Below are 17,753 nucleotides of genomic sequence, written 5' to 3'. Positions count from 1 at the left end.
GTAAAGTCACGTAGAAGGGAAGTAATAAAAGAATAAAAATAAAACATAATAAAATATTATTATATTATTTTATATTATATTATTTTATTATGTTTTATTTTTATTATTTTATTACTTCCCTTCTATAAAAATATAACATAATTAAAAATATAATATAAAATAATATAATATTTTATTATGTTTTATTTTTATTATTTTATTACTTCCCTTCTACGTGATTTTACCGAAATAACCAAGAAGATGAATCCCTGCAGTCACGAAAGCTTTAAATCGAAATTTAACATCACCGTGCTCCCCCCACCCGCCTCTCCTCCAAGTCATGCCGTCAGCTGGAACTTCCATCATCCTCCTCGCTCCCTGCAGCTCCACCTTCGCTGGGTTCGTAGCGTCCTCCACTCCGCTTCTTCCCAAAGAGTGAGTCCGTCTGCTGTCGCCTCAGTCTGCCAATGGGGGGGAAAGCACACGACGATGCCATTAATTCCAGATTTGAAGTTTTCGTGACTGCAAGGATTCATACTCTGGTTTTTTCGGTAAAGTCACGTAGGTAAAAAAATTAAATGAAAAAACAATTAAATTAAATCACGACGTTTCGGAGGCAACACAAGCTTCCGTCTTCAGGTGGAACCGTCACAGCAAAATTACTGTATCAAGTAAAGAGAGCTCTAAGAAACACGACCTTATATACTGGTTAAGGGGAGGGGGGAGGAGCCAGGATGGGCCGTGGGTGGGGGGTGTAAGCTGGTGAGGTAACGATGCCATTGTGCGCTGTTTTGCCACAAATGTGTGGTTGCAGGTCACGCAGCCTGCATAGTCACGTGCTGCACTTTCTGCGGAAATCTCCGTGTGTACAACTGTTAATTTGGTCGGCGTGTTCACAAAACAATGTAGTCGTGGTCTTCGTCGAGTTGATGCCAACCTGCGGACTTTTAGTCAGGACTTAGCAGATGTCGTTGAGCTTTTCTCAAAGTCTCATCGACTAAAGCAGTCAAACATTGAATCTGCTCTGTTAATATCACAGAAGCCAGTAACCAAATGTTGTATTTGTTATTGTTCAGTTTATTAGTAACAACCAGCAGGCCTTGTAGGCTAGGGGGACGTGTGGTCTTCACTGAGTGTAATGTAGCCTGCTGCCAGTGTTAATTTAATCAGTAGTTTATAGGGAAATAATAAAATAATAAAAATAAAACATAATAAAATAATTCTCACGACGTTTCGGCCACAACGCAAGCAGCCGTCCTCTGGTGAAGAACAGGTCTGTCGGAAAGTCACGTGTCTTTCAGACACGTGACTTTCAGACACGTGACTTTACCGAAAGAACCAAGAAGATGAATCCCTGCAGTCACGAAAGCTTTAAATCGAAATTCAGTAGTTTATATTTAAGTTGTCGTCTTAGTCTTGTTGAACACAACCTGTGGAATTTCAGGCAGTCATTCTCTTAGTCTGGTGGACTCAACAATTCAGACATTTAATTTAAGGTTACGGAATCAACCAGGTAGGGTGTTGACTGTTGTGTTAGCCGACTCTCTGTGTTGTATTGCATTATATTTTGTTGGCTATGTTTGTTTTCTCATTCATTCTTACCTGATGACGATTGCTTGTGTTGCAATCGAAACGTCGTATTCTATGATTTAATGTATTTTCTTTCTACGTGACTTTACCGAAAGAACCAAAGAGTAATTCCTGCAGTCACGAAAGCTTCAAATCAGACATTTAATACCCTCTGAGTTATTAAATGTCGGTGTTAGGGGTGTGCAATTTCTCCACACTGAATGTTATTAGCTCAGATAATATTATTGAACTGAGAGAATGTTTCAATACATATATAGATAATTTCCAATTGTAGTCTCTAATATCGCTCGTAACTGTCTTAGTTCTGCGTCTTCATTAACACTGGGTAATCTGGTATCGTCAGAATCAGGCTTTGGTCTTGGGTCAGCAGTCGTAATCATCATCATGCTTGATGATTTTAGTTAACTCATGGCCATCATTAACGAAAAATAAATGATTTATTTGACGAATATTTTTTGTTACCTATTACATTTACAGAATTAACACCGTTTGGGAGGCCAACTAAAAATCGAGCAGCAAACGAGATACAAACGAGGGCTTCAGTTCAATCTGCTCCGACAGACATTTAGAGGGACCCATATCTTCCTTGTCAGAGGCTTCCCTGGCCACCCTCACCACTCACCTCACGAGACGTTTCCATGGGCCATCCATTTTATGATCTAGCCTTAGAGGGTTTCGCTTGATCGTTTTCATCCACTTATCGTGATCGTTGAACAAGACAAAACAGAACAAACACTTCGCTGATTTTAAAATGCCGTCCACTCATTTTGTGAGCAAAATCAACACTGTACGTCGCGAAAGACCATTGGCACGTATCTCCACGGTAATTGAGGGCATTGCCACATGGGAATTGACACAAGTGGGCGTTGCCACAAGGGCATTGCCACATGTAAGTGGGCGTTGCCATATTTAAATGGACGTTGCCACATGTAAGTGGGCGTTTCCACATGTAAGTGGGCGTTGCCACATGCAAGCGAGCCAATGTGCGATGCGTTTTGGCGCACACTTTGCACACAATTACAAGCAAACATTATGCGGCAACGCACAATTGTACATTATCTCTGAACTTGCTCACCCCATCTAGTTTTATTTATTTATTTAAAGGGCTCAAATCAAATCTCGGCAGCCATGCGTTGAGTGCCTTGCTGTGCCGACAGCATGTTAAGATAAATTATACCAGTCAAGGTCACCAGTGCTGCCTCATGCTCACTGTGGCTTGGGGGGGGGGAGGCGTAACCTTCGTAAGAAAATAATTAAAATGCCATGAAAGTTTCAAAAGTTAGGTTTCCCATCGAAAGCTCAAATGGGAACAATTAAGTGACACTTGGCATTTAAAATAAATATTTTAGCATCTTTACAGTAGTTGCGTGTTGATGTTTGGTTATGAATTTGTTTACAGTGCAGTGTTCGGCTCATCCATCTGCGAGGCATTGTGTGTGGCAGAGTTACGATCATTGGCTGTGTCTAATGAGCACCGAGCCATCTGTCGTCGTCGTATTTCCTGGCCAAACGTTTGTTAAATTACATTTCTGCAAGGGTGCTGTAATTTCACCCGGGCACATCAGAAACGATGAGGCGCTAATGGCCGAGTGAGCATTGACATTTATAATCAATCAAATTTCCCGAATAATAATGATTAAAAAAACAAGACTGCTTGTGATGCAGCATTGTTCTGAATCTGCCCTTTTCCATCACACCGACATGTCACGTGCCAAACTGTTTGTGCACAAGCCTGCACTTTGATTGCTGTGTGCGATAGGAATGCCAGTTTGATTTGCTTTTGTTTTGATGGAAGTGGTCCTGTGTGCCACGCTGACTTGCCCCCCCCCCAGGAGCTGTCCCAACAAACACAACCGCTGATCACGTGGCCACATCTTTCTGATTTCTGAAGTTAAGCAATTACCGTGAAACGTGGCATTTCCACCCCTCTGCACCCAACCGCAAATGATCACAGCCTCTGCGTGATCCATTTGGACAGATTTGAGGCAGCCTGACTCTCTGCCTCTCCATCCCTTGATTTAAAAACGCATGCACATCTCTGCTGTTAAACTGAGAATTAAGTAACCCCTCCTCGTCAAACGCTGCACACGGTGCAGTGATTGTAAGAGGAACTGCGTGAGCTGTTCACGCCTAGCTTTGTGGAGGTGTTATTCACTGGTGAATTTAGCTTGCGGGCAAAGGTAGGCATCATCGTCGTCATCGGTGGTCTATCCTCTGCTGCACGATGGCCTCGCCACGCTATCGCCATCCCTGCGAAGCCATGATCTGTCTCGGTCCGGCCCATCAACTGATATCATTGCACCATATCTGCAGTGAATGCCCTCTTGAGAGCGTTCCACTCTGTTGGTTTGCCATTCCATCACCAGCCTTATGAATGAGCCGTCATCGCTACTAGTTATGTGGTGCTGCTTGGTCACACCGCTGCTGGCAGAAGGTCCTCCACCAGAAAGAGCTCTAGAGAGCCCAAGCGAGCCATGGTATATGGTCTACTCTTCCACACTGACCAGACATTTCGGAAGAGGCAGGAGTACCTACAACTCTACTCCACCACACGCAACCTGCCAATCGAATGAGCATAGTGTACCCATGTATACTGCCACGGAGCTGGGTGGGACATACTATAATTATCCCTTAAATTGAGTGGGTTCACTGCCCAGTTTCTCTGCATACACTTAAGCCTATATTCTAATTTTTTTTTCGATTTAAAGCTTTCGTGACTGCAGGGATTCATCTTCTTGGTTCTTTCGGTAAAGCCACGTGGAATGGAAATAATAAAATAATAAAAATAAAACATAATAAAATAATATAATAAAATAATATATTCTCAGTCACGGTTCGGTTCAGGCTTGGCTCTGGCTCAAGTGAGCCGGCTTGGAGCCATGCGCTCAACTTGAGCCGGCTCTTGAGCATCGTCCCAGCCACGCTCAGGATGTCCATGGGTGGAGCCAGAGGCGAGCCACGGCTGAGCCGCTCGTTCATGGTTCTCTAGAAGTAACCGAGTGGCTCAAGCCTGACCTGAGCCATGTTAGAGGCTGAGCCAGGGCTGAGCCACGGCTGAGCCGCTCGTTCATGCGTCTCTAGAAGTAACCGAGTGGCTCAAGCCTGACCTGAGCCATGTTAGAGGCCGAGCCAGGGCTGGGCCTTGACTTACGAATATGGCTCTCAGTGAAAGCTGCTTTCGTCTGGTCACGATGTCTTTTTAAAATACTCACTGACCCTGAACAATCAGTGGCAATCCAATATAAACTTACAGAACTGTTAAAATTGTATTTAAATAAGATATTTTAATTCGTGTTTTTCCTGTATCCTCGGTAGAGTTAAATGGTTTAAGTATGGAATCATTGTTATAAATTATATAGTAATTTTAACATGATAATAGTTTTTTACCCTTTTATCTGGCAACAAAACTGACATGTTTGCAAAACCAATTATCATATGTTTTACTGGCAAATGAGGTCCAAATGGTGTAAATTCTTACCCAGAGCTCTCATACTTTGATGGTGCATTGTCTTTGAGTTGTGCGCCTTTTGGCGTCATCTGGTCCAACACCATGTGAGACTAGGCTCTAAGGAAAGCTGTCTCGGGTGTGGACCAATCAACTTCAAGGACAGTGCACATTATCAGAGTTATGGTTTTTTTGCATTATGACTGCAGGTATTGTGGTCTATGCAAACATGACTCCTTGTAAAAAAAGGTGTCAGCTTTGTTGCCAGATAAAAGGGTAAAAAACCAATTATCATATTTTTTACTGGCAAAATGAGGTCCCAATGGTAATTTCAACATTTTACATTAATTAGTATTATTATTTATAGCCCTCTGTCAATCCACTGTTTCCCCATTCTGTGTCAGTCACGGTGTTTGTTTATCCATACATCCCCATGCGAGCCAGGCAGTGTAGGTGTTTACATAGGGGACTAAGGACAGACTCATAAATCACTCTTCACTGATGTGAGCGTAGCTGGGAATTGAACTCCGATTGCCGGGTTCATGGCACAATATGCAAACTCGCCAATGTGCAGCCGCATCACCCCGATTCAACGAGCTTCTGGCAATTTTTGGAGGATGGAAAAAATTCAATACATAAGGTCCTGCTGTTGTGGGGTTTTTACAAGTGAATGGCAAGACAATGTTTCACAGCGTGTGTGTGTATAATAGATCACAGTGGATGCCATTTTTACAATAATTGAGAAAGAATGGATCTTGCCTGAGTCATGTCTTAAAATGCCAGGTGGCCACGTCCCCATGGTCACATTTGTCAACAAAGGGGAGGGAGGGATTTTAACAGGGCCAGCGCACATAAGGATTGGAAGATCTCGTTAAGATGGATTTGTAAAATCCATGCTCACCCCATGGACTTCACGTGAGAAGCTATAGAATAATTACAGCTCATTGACGTTGAATCGGGCCTGCTCACCTTCACTGGCATGCTATGAGGTTATGGTCTATAGGCAGAGGTGGGACAAAGTCATTGTTATGCAAGTCCAAGTCGAGTCGCAAGTCATCAAATTCATGACTCGAGTCTGACTCGAGTCCAAGTCACATGACTCGAGTCCACATCTCATAGGTGGGACAAATTCATTGTTATGCAAGTCCAAGTCGAGTCGCAAGTCATCAAATTCATGACTCGAGTCTGACTCGAGTCCAAGTCACATGACTCGAGTCCACATCTCATAGGTGGGACAAATTCATTGTTATGCAAGTCCAAGTCGAGTCGCAAGTCATCAAATTCATGACTCGAGTCTGACTCGAGTCCAAGTCACATGACTCGAGTCCACATCTCATAGGTGGGACAAATTCATTGTTATGCAAGTCCAAGTCGAGTCGCAAGTCATCAAATTCATGACTCGAGTCTGACTCGAGTCCAAGTCACATGACTCGAGTCCACATCTCATAGGTGGGACAAATTCATTGTTATGCAAGTCCAAGTCGAGTCGCAAGTCATCAAATTCATGACTCGAGTCTGACTCGAGTCCAAGTCACATGACTCGAGTCCACATCTCATAGGTGGGACAAATTCATTGTTATGCAAGTCCAAGTCGAGTCGCAAGTCATCAAATTCATGACTCGAGTCTGACTCGAGTCCAAGTCACATGACTCGAGTCCACATCTCATAGGTGGGACAAATTCATTGTTATGCAAGTCCAAGTCGAGTCGCAAGTCATCAAATTCATGACTCGAGTCTGACTCGAGTCCAAGTCACATGACTCGAGTCCACATCTCATAGGTGGGACAAATTCATTGTTATGCAAGTCCAAGTCGAGTCGCAAGTCATCAAATTCATGACTCGAGTCTGACTCGAGTCCAAGTCACATGACTCGAGTCCACATCTCATAGGTGGGACAAATTCATTGTTATGCAAGTCCAAGTCGAGTCGCAAGTCATCAAATTCATGACTCGAGTCTGACTCGAGTCCAAGTCACATGACTCGAGTCCACATCTCATAGGTGGGACAAAGTCATTGTTATGCAAGTCCAAGTCGAGTCGCAAGTCATCAAATTCATGACTCGAGTCTGACTCGAGTCCAAGTCACATGACTCGAGTCCACACCTCTGTCTATAGGTTTACGAGATCACTCATTGCCGATTAAGACCCATTAAGTTGAAGCCTATGCATTTAAATAAATGTATACCTTGCAGTAATGAATATTGCGTGGAAATATTCATCTGGATGGCCTGTATTTTATTTGAATGAATTACTCCAAAATGAAAAAAACACACGTCTTTTCATCACGTGAAATAATACGCACATTGCTAATGATTGTTATTTTGCTTAAAATGGTAAAACATAAATAGGTTGTGTATATGTTGTCATAATACATTCTAAAAACATTTTGACTTCCTCTTAAAATTATTTTGCCTAAATGAGTTCTACAATTATTTGTTGAGTGGCCCCTAGCCTTATATAAATAACAAACAAAAAACATTCACGTTGCACGGAGTGTTTACACTTGAATTATTATAAACACAAGCGGTGTGTTCATGACTCCGAGGGAATTAATAATTTACCTTGGAAGAACAGTTGACAAAAAAATTATTGATGTGACGCAATCTCTGATTGCCCTTGCTTGTCTATCTTTCTTTTGTGTGGCATTTGAAAATAAACTAACAAAGCATTATCGCTGTGTGTTGAATTTGGTCTATTCCATTCGATGACACGAGGAGTTGCCCGATGTGCAGAGTTTGTGCTGTGATGAACTGATGAGTACCGAGTCGCTCTTTAAAAAAACACATTCCTGCGGAGGTTGCTGGTAGGAACGTTGGGTTGCTCGGTCAATGGCCAGGATCAACGGCGGCGTGGTGTATTCCGCAAATATGGCCGACTGTGAGGGCGGGCACAAGCCGGCGTGAGTAGGTTAAACGTTGAGTTTTATAAGGGCACCACGGGGTGACCAGCCCCTCCCCACCCAGCCCCACCCTCCCCACCCAGCCCCTCCCCACCCAGCCCCTCCCCACCCAGCCCCACCCTCTCCACCCAGCCCCTCCCCTACCCGCCCAGCCCCTGCACGACGGACACAATAATCCCCTGTGGGCTGGTGTAACCAGGAGGTTCCTACCAGGATAACTTCATAGCTCAATAGGCTCTACTCGGGAAATACACTTCTTCTAAACTTTTGAACTTCACATGGTAACAATCGCGAGGCTGCATCAATGACCACGCCATAAGCTGGATGATAAATGCAATGCAGCTCAGAAGAGAAATTGTACACATATCTGGACAACATACCTGAAATACCGTATATTATCCAAACATTACATTATCCGCTTGATTACTTTTGAAATTATGATGAAAAGTAACGTAGCGATGCGCCTGCAAGAATGCTATTTTTGTAATCACTGTTTGTTACGTCTTTTAAAATGTGGGTCAGAAACATGGATATTGTACTGAGTAAAAAAAAAAAATCTGAAAAGTGCATTTGAAGAAGCATGCACAGATGCATGCTTGGAGTTTGAAAAACACATGGATCAGTAAATAAACAAACATTAGAGACATCGTATTGACGGTGAAGGAACGTGGACTTGGAGAGGAAACATCGCTGGAAGGGCTGAGAGCTGACCGGTGACAGAATGGCAGCCAAAGGAGGAAAAGCACCACCGGGCAAGATGTCCACCACCCAGATGGATCTATCACATCAGCTCAAGTGGGACCGTGGCAGTGTGGGGAGGTCTATATGCAGCAGCAGCAGCAGATAGATCATAGCTGATGATGATGGTGGATAAAACACATAGAGTACTTGAGTTTTCATAATCATAATCAACGTTTTTGGGTTTAGATCGCGTTATTTATAAATGTGTCGTAACCCTCCACCACCCGACACGGCCAATCAGTAAAAAAGTGTCACGTTGACAAAAGACAAATAGTTCACTGCTTTAGCCCACCGGTGTGTTGAAGCGTGAAACCACAACATTTACAATTTGAGTACGACGTTTCGCTGGTAATTGCATCCAGCATCATCGGGCAATTCGCCACGTGGATTCACTTAAATGTCTTGAGTGGTTTGCTGCGCAGCTCTGCATATCAATGGTAGGCTAGAATTTATTTGAGAGACAGCCAGTTATGGATAATTCGGTCATGGGATTTAAATAAAATGTTTTTTTAGCTGCAGTGGGATTTCACTCAGGACACTAGGGTTAACATGGTTTTAACGAGAGAAGCTTTAGTTTAAATACATATTTTAAAACATGAATATGGCCTCGCATTATATGAATTTTTTTCCTGACCTAATCTGAATTTCCAGAGTTCATTGCTTGATCCACACAGGCGGAGGAGAGAGGGCGATGGAGGAGGCCGTGTGCTCGGTGGCAGATGACGGGGAGCTCTGCATGCTGATATGAGCTACCCGTCGGAGGCCGTCGGACTGCGAGAAGGGCTGCGTGCAGAACGAGAGAGAGCGATAGAGAGAGCGAGAGAATGAGCGAGAGAGTGAGCGAGAGAGTGAGCGAGATGTGGGGATTTACATAAAGCAAAGTAAATTTTTTTTTTTTACGAAATGATGAACGAAGCAAAGTGCCGACTACACCGAGCATCTTCTTGTTTCCACTGATCGTAAAAAAAAGGAGAGAGGGAGAGAGAAAGAGAGAGATTTGGGGCACCTTAGCGAGGTGTGGAAGGGAGGACAAAGGTGGTTCTTGCGCTAAACTCAACAACGCCCCTGGCCTACACGCCGTTGCCACGTTGCAGCCACGGTTTAGATTCTTAACGAAATTGGTAACGAAGATATTCATCAAACGAAGCGTTTTATTCAACTTCTAGTCAATGATGACAACGAGCGCATGGAAACCAAGCGTGGCGGTGCCTACGATACGACTACTGACCCACCATCGCACAAAGCATGACCGACTGATGATGCGTAATTAAAGACACAGACTCAGGCAATAATGTAGTAGCGTTATGAGAGACTGCAAAGGAGTGAGGAAGACCAAAGTATGGTTTGATTCGTCGTAAGTGAATCAAAATATCTAATGAGTTCATTGATTGGCTGACATGATAATATTGGGGGAGGGAGGCAAGGGACAATTGCACACCCCTCACATCAGAGGACTCATTTTTTTAAAATCTGTTTAAGATAATGACTGCATGGAATCCACAGACCAAGACCCGACTTAAATTCCACAGGTTGTGTTCAACAAGACCGAGACTACGACTATTGAATACATTAACACTGGTTGCAGACTACATTATTTGCAGTGAAGACCGCACGTCCCCATAGCCTACAGGCTTGCTGCTTGTTACTAATAAGCTGTAATATACCAAATACATAATTCGGCACCAGATCCTATAATATTAATAGGGCTGGTGCCTTGATTGCCCTTCAGGCAGTGCCGGATTAAGCTAGTGCTGGGCCTGTAGTATATTTTATAAAGGGGCCCTAAATAAAAAAACAACACTTAAATATTAAAACACACATTTTTCACTTGCATAGTAAAGTAATTGTATTTTTTCATTTGCTATACAGCCAGATAATACGACAAATCGCTAATCTTAAACACCCAGTCGTTCATAAAAGTTGAAGGCAGTATAGTACTATAGTAATAGAGCACATGCAGAATCACTGAACCGGAATTGATGGCTTGAAAGCGTTTAGCGCAGGTCCCTTGAAAGTGCGGGGCCCGTAGCTACTACACGTGTAGTAGCTACTACTACATCATATGTAGCTACTACTACATATGTAGCTACTTTTGCTACTAGGATAATCCGGTACTGCCTTAAGGGGTTCAGGAACAGACACCTCTTGCCTCTGTTTGACGTGTTTGCATAATAAGCTTGCCTGTGGTGTATGATCATTGATTTAAGAAGTATTCTGCCGTTATAAATGTTTTGAAACAGTTTAGGAGCGATTTGAAGGCTCTATTAATAAACCGTACTGTATATTCCATGCAACACTGTCATCAGCAAAGATTTATGGCGCGCGTTTGCCAGGAATTATTTAAGGTACCAAGGTTATTGACTCGATTATATTGCTACGGCAATCGAATGACACATTTTCAATAACAATTGGCCAAATTATTGATTTTCTTTAGCAACAATAATTCGCGACCGTCAATACTAATGTATGTTCCTGATGCTCGCCGTGATACTTAAGTACACTCACAGCAGACGTGACGTGAATTTACGTTCCCTTCCTCTACCCTCCCCTCGCCCCTCCACTCCTTCCCGTCCCTCCTCTGCCCTTTGGTGACCCCCTGTGGGCCCTCTCTTGTGGCCACGCATTCCTCGGCCCTTGCACGCCTCCCTGCCATCTAAATTACTATCTTGTGTTTTTGTTGTTACCGCTTTTTAAAACGATGTAAAGCGCCCTCGAGCTCCGGCACTCTCTAAATATAAAACAGAATCAATGCTTTGAAAGGGGCGTTGCGACAATTGCATTGGTATGATTTGACCAAATTTTCTCATTAAATTGTGTTCATTGTAGCACAAAGCTCATGGAAGGGCATATGCATGGGATGCACCTTGGCATGTTCCTATCAATATCTCACTGCTGAAGTTGCTCGCCCTCTGCGCTGTGTGGCATGGAGTTTGCATCCGTCAAACGTGAGACGTCTCTTGCTTTCCCTGTCAAACGCGGGATAGAAACATCTTCCACCCCATATCTCCCAGCATACCTTGCCACAATTCCGGTGCCCACAATCGTGTACAGCATCATATAATTATGTGGTAATTGGTATTGTATTTCGAACACATTTGTTTATGTGTTCTTGTATTATCATATATACTCTTATGTACTGCTTATATGTAGATAATATTCATTTGAACCCCCAGTGTCAACCCACTGCTAGTTAGTGTCGGTTGCTGGTGGCACAGAACCAATGCAGAGATCACAAGCCAATGATGTCAAGGCTGGGACAGGACAGCAGGTTGCAGGGTTCATAGCGTAGTGCGCTAACCACTGCACCACCGTTCCACCCCTTATATGTAAATATAAAATCGATGTGTTCTGCTACATATGCTATGTTTCTATGTTATGTATGCAAAATGTATGTATGTGCGCACATGCTGTATGTGCATGTATGTACTGTACAATGTATTGTAGCAGTTAGCGTGCTCACGGCAAACACCAGTGACGATGATCTGAACCGGTCCTGGGCCTCCCCTAGGTCGACTCAGCCTCAAATGAGTACCTGGTGCGATGTGTGAGCATCGCCACTAGGGAGACATGGTGTTGGCCACCCACCCCCTCGTGTGCCGTGCCAGCCTTCATAGGTGCTCGCTAACAGCACTTACCCCAACAGTCTGTTTGGCTAGACGGGGGATCTTTTTTTTTTGTACAATGTAAACGAATATATACTGCAATCTACATATTCACCTTTTCCTTTCTGCACATCAACAATCGACTAAGATCTTTCCACTCCATTTCAATGAATAATAACTATTTTTAAATAAAGTATCTGTCCCTGGACAACATCATACCACCATGAAATATTCCAAACCAAATCAAATGGCTGTTAAGTAACTGCTCGGATAGTTAGCGCGCTGGCAAAAATGCTCAAAGGTCAGAAAGACAAACCAAGGCATTCTGCCAAAAAACAATATTGCAAGACGAGTGGTGTGCAGTCCGCATCACTCAGTGCAGCGTGTACACGAAAGCTCTTTGCCGGTGTGGTAAGTGGTGGGGAAGTGGACCGCACGCCGTCTCAGTCATCACTCGAGCCAGCGATTGAAGCCAGTGTCATCCGCAAGAGTGGCGTCTTCGGTATTTTGGTACCGGCGGCAAGGGCTGTAGTTAGGGAGCACAAAAGCTTTTAATTGGAAAATGGGGCTGAAGACACACGAAGAGCTGAGATGGGGATGACAGGTCACCACCCACGTCCACAATAACACACCCCAATGGGGCTTTTAAAATGAATGTCAGAACGTATTGGCCCAGAGTACTGATGCTGGCATTACACTCCCCCGCCTTGTTGTTTGCGTGCCTGCTGTGAATTAAAAAATTGCAAGTCAACGTTTCATTAAGGGGCCATTCTGAACCTTTTGTTCTTCATCCCACATTCTCATTCTGCATCAGAGGAATTCACGTCCCCACACAGCTTGCAAATGCAAGGGCTGAGCACACTATGGAATAACACACACGCTCGACTCTTGCAGATGCATTGCAGCAGTGGGCCAAATGGAAAAATGGCATTGAAATGGCACACATTATTTTACATGGCTTTATTTTATGCGATTTCCGTCTACACTTCAATCTTGTTTTTTTCCCGATTGCGAAACTCAACAACCGATGACGCTTTTGCCCATTTGCACAAATCAATTTGTAAACTAAACAAAGAATGAATCAACTAGCGAACATATAAATAAATAAACAGACAGTTGCAAACAAAATGCCGTGAAGAAAACGATATCACCATGGCATATTCATCCACAACATTAACTCCGCATTAGAATTCACACGCAGCTCCGTAATTCTCAATTGCATCCATTACACTGGGGATGTTGAGATGCGGTACGACTTTGTTGCTTGAATGTGAATAAGCCTGGGCTCCGTATGCTGCTGATGGAGTTGTGGCATTTGCCGACTGAACGCATATGCCATTTATCTTGTGCATGTGGCACATGGTGAGATATGAAACGCATCGAGAGGGAGAGAAAAAAAACAAGCGAGACCCCAGCCTCAGGCTGCTGCCCAACTCTTGCTCAGCACGGTGGCACACGCCTTCAAACTGCGGCCGTTGGTGCGGTGCACCGAAGCCGGTCCTGTGAAGCATCGTACACCCGCGCAAGGGCTGCAGGGACGGGGGGGGGGGAGTGTCAGTGGAAAGCAGCATGGCAAGTTGGTAGCCGATTCACGTACGGCATCTGTGTGGGAACTCTTTTGTGCAAAAATGCCCCCAAAGGAATTGGCCAAAATGTCCTGAGCAGGACTTCTCTGAAAAATGGCTTTAAACATCTGCTAGGCTCTCTTAGGTAAATGAATAACATTAATTGATCATATATATAATATAACTACAGAGGGTGATTATTGATGGGTATCAAGGTTTGATAAGGTTATATTACGTAATTTGTTTAAGAATGCGCCCAATATCGTCAGATCTTGGCAGCTACGCCCGGTTAGTACTTGGATGGCAGACTAAATGGGAATACCAGGTGTCGTAGACTTGGGTTGTGAGGTAGCCAGATGATGGCTGTACAGCAATGGATTCTTAAATCAATTTTTTATGGAATTTCAGCATTATCCCCTCACATGCATAGCGTTTCTTCATGGTGAGACATGCATTACCAGCGCTTCCTTCTTCACTTCAAAATATCCATAATCATAATTGATTTTATTCCCGTCTAAATTTGAGAGGCCATTTGGGTGGCCTTCATTCCAGAAGTGAATTGATTATGACTGCTGATGATGCCGATGAGTCTGGCTTCCTTCCCATGTGTCAAACGCTCTGCAATGAAATTGGCCAAACATCCAAATGCAGGACCTTCCTGAAAGAGTCTTTAAAAGCCTCCTTGAGGCTTCCTAATGCATCGCACCTTGATCAACCATTTCCCATTCCGTTGACGTACGTGTATAGATTTCGGAGGAGATTTCGGAGGAGAAAAACAATTATTTTATCACTACATAGGCTCCCACAAGGTCGTGTGGGAGGGCGTGTGGCACAGTTTGGCGCCGGCTATCGTAGAGTTGCGGTCGTGTCGCTATGGTTCTCAACGGCGCTACGCCTCTCTAAATAAAATTAACGCTAACCGCTTGCGCGTTCTGAGATTCAGCGGTGAACGGGACCCACCCACCCTGCAACTTTCAGACGTCTCAGAACAGGAAGGAGTTAAAAGTGTTGTGCTCTGTACCGGGTTTGAAGATGCTCGAGTTGCACCTGCTGGTTCTCGCTGGTCTCCACCTGTTCGTCGAGCGAGCGCTGTAGCCGGCGAACCTGGTTCTGGGACTCATCCAGCTGTTGAGAGAAGGGGTGTACGGTTAGTCGCCAAGGTGGCGAGATGTTAACTACATCGCCTGGTATACGGGAGGTCGTGGGTTCGATCCCGACCCCACGCCTGTGTATTTGGAGTTTGCATGTTCACCACGTAGTCGCGTAGATTATTTAATCCTGGTCCTCCAGTTTTTCCCTCCACATATATAAACATGCTATGGCTACTATAAAGTTGCAAACGTTAAGCCACTGTGTTGAGCTATCAGCAGTGACCAGGTCGCTTCTGATAACAAGCTACATAGCTCAGTGGGCTTTACCTGCTAAAATAAAACATCGTTTTTAAGTTTAGTTGAGTTGAAGGGAGCTCGTCGTACCTCAGCGTGGTCAGGTTTGTGAGCATGATCGAGTCGATGCACAAGCACACGATGAAACCTGCATGAGAATGTTTCAGCTCAATCAGACAACTGTGGTGATTCGGTCATACGTCGAGAGCGGTGGTTCCTCTTAATCTGAGGTGCACGCCACCCCCTAGGGGTGCGAGATGCCCTTTCTAGGGGTGCGAGACATGGCCAGATTTTGTTTTAGAAGGTAAATAATCGAAACGCAAATTAAGCACTGGCACGTTAGTACAAATACTTTGCTTCATCGAACCCTCTATGTATTTATTAACTTTCGATTTAAAGCTTTCGTGACTGCAGGGATTCATCTTCTTGGTTCTTTCGGTAAAATCACGTAGAATGGAAATAATACAAATAAAACATAATAAAATAATTCTCACGACGTTTCGGCCACAACGCAAGCAGCCGTCCTCAGGTGAAGAACAGGTCTTCTCGACAGACAGAGTCCTGTTCTTCACCTGAGGACGGCTGCTTGCGTTGTGGCCGAAACGTCGTGAGAATTATTTAATTATGTTTTATTTTTATTATTTTATCATTTCTATTAACTTTCTACTTTTTTGAACGATTGAGAACCAAAGGGGTGCAAGGCTGCAGTGAAGGTTAAGAACCACCGCTCCAGACCCGGACACACAACGAGCGGCAAAGTAGCGTCGGCGGGGCTGGAGTGGGCAGTTCGCCCTACTGAAGCCCCAAGCACCCCCCTTCTGAATCCTTCTTGTGCAAATTAAGCGATGGGTATCACAGACTTCCCTCGTGCACAGAGTGGGTGAGAGCTAAAAGCAGAATGCACGTTAGACAAAAGGAGATCGCATCTTTGGCAATCTTGTTGAGCGTTTAACATTGTTAAGAGTTTATTTAACATTCACCATGTCATGCCCCACTTTTAGACAAGGTCACCCTCCGGGGTTTACGGCACGTGTCCCTCCGTAGCGGTGCACCAGAAGACCGTCCAGCTAGCGTGCAAGTAAAAATAAAACTTGACGCGTCGTGCAAAGGAAATGCATTCCGAGTCAAGTGAACGCACGGGTCAATAGAGATGTTCCTACGGAGACACAAGTGTACATGAGTAGCGAGTACAACTGAGTCGCAGACGTTTCTCTTTAGAGGCAACACATTTATTATAACATCAAGACGTTAACACAAAGGGGTAACTGTCCCTTTACCAGATACAGCCTAGGGTGGTGACCACCCAGCTAACTACCTTATACGGAGGAGTTACAGCTACGAAGGGTCTGACCCTCACTCGGGTCCCGGCCACGTGTTGAGCTTCCAGCTTGTAGGACGTAGAGTTTACAGCTTGTAGACATAGAGCTTCAGCTTGTAGAATGCAGCGACCCCAGTCCCTCTCAGGAACCCACCTTATATCCTCCCGCGTCGGGGCCGCTCCACCCTCGGCCCTGCCCGCCTTCTCGAGCGTTCTAGCTTCGTCTCGATCCCCCTCGAGGACTCTCCCTGGACACGTGATCACCCCCTAGCCCCTCCACCTGGGGCCTTCTCTGTGGACACTCCAGATCACGTGTCTACGGGATCAACCAGAGTGCCATGGCCCGGGGCAACCCTGCCCCTGGGCCGACACTCTCCCGCTCCCCCTTGTGGGAGCTCACACTACACGCCATGTGTGGTGCCCGCACTATCCCAGCGCTCACCAAGCCCTGCTAGGGCTGGTACTACACCCGCCCACGGGGTGTACGCGATGACGGTGCATCGCACGCCGTCCTGTGCTAGAGCCGGCCTCACACAGCAACCCACCCGGTACTGTCCGCTACGTAGGAACACCAACACTTACCTGGAATGGCACCTTCTACAAACAGAATGAGGGTACCCCTATGGGCTCCCCCTTGTCACCAGTGATAGCCAACATGTTCATGGAAAAGTTTGAATCAGACGCCATCCAGACATCCACCCTGCGTCCTTCTCTGTGGAAGAGGTATGTGGATGACACTTTCGTCATTTGGCCACATGGCCTCCCAGCATTGAACCACTTCTTGGACCACATCAATTCCAGACACCCATCCATCAGATTCACCATGGAAGTGGAGAAAGACGGTAAACTACCATTCTTAGATATTCTGTTTGAGAGGAGACCTGACGAATCCTTGTGACATTCTGTCTACAGGAAAGCCACCCACACAGATTCCTACTTGAAACCTGATTCCCACCACCACCCATCTCAAAATAATTATCTCATCAAAACGCTATACCACAGAGCTGATGGCATTTCTGACCAACACCACCTGGCCAGTGAATTAAGATATGTACATCGGGCCCTCAGGATGAACGGATACTCTGACCGCACCATCCGCCAAGCTGTTTCTCCCACCATACAGAAACAGCCACATGAAACTCTGATCAAAACTATCACGTTGCCATACATAGCAGGCGTGACCAAAAATATCTCTAAAATTCAAAACAAACATAAGATCCAAGTCCGATT

The 17,753-nt window shown here is 44.8% G+C and overlaps 1 protein-coding gene across 1 annotated transcript in view; it reads right to left on the bottom strand.

Moving 5' to 3' along the window:
• Window positions 1-208: 208 nt before the first annotated feature.
• Window positions 209-17,753, bottom strand: part of LOC144723325 (coiled-coil domain-containing protein 102A-like) — an 85,891-nt gene continuing 68,346 nt past the window's right edge. The window contains exons 10-11 of the mRNA XM_078602026.1: window positions 14,842-14,945; window positions 209-440 (exon numbers count right to left, since the gene is read on the bottom strand). Coding sequence (XP_078458152.1) covers window positions 326-440; window positions 14,842-14,945 — 219 coding nt within the window. The 3' untranslated portion in view covers window positions 209-325. The remainder of the gene's footprint in view (window positions 441-14,841; window positions 14,946-17,753) is intronic.

The sequence above is a fragment of the Lampetra planeri genome, chromosome 17 (genome assembly GCF_965212315.1).
Source record: "Lampetra planeri chromosome 17, kcLamPlan1.2.h2, whole genome shotgun sequence".
NCBI lineage: Eukaryota > Metazoa > Chordata > Hyperoartia > Petromyzontiformes > Petromyzontidae > Lampetra > Lampetra planeri.
This window is presented reverse-complemented; position numbering and strand designations above follow the sequence as displayed.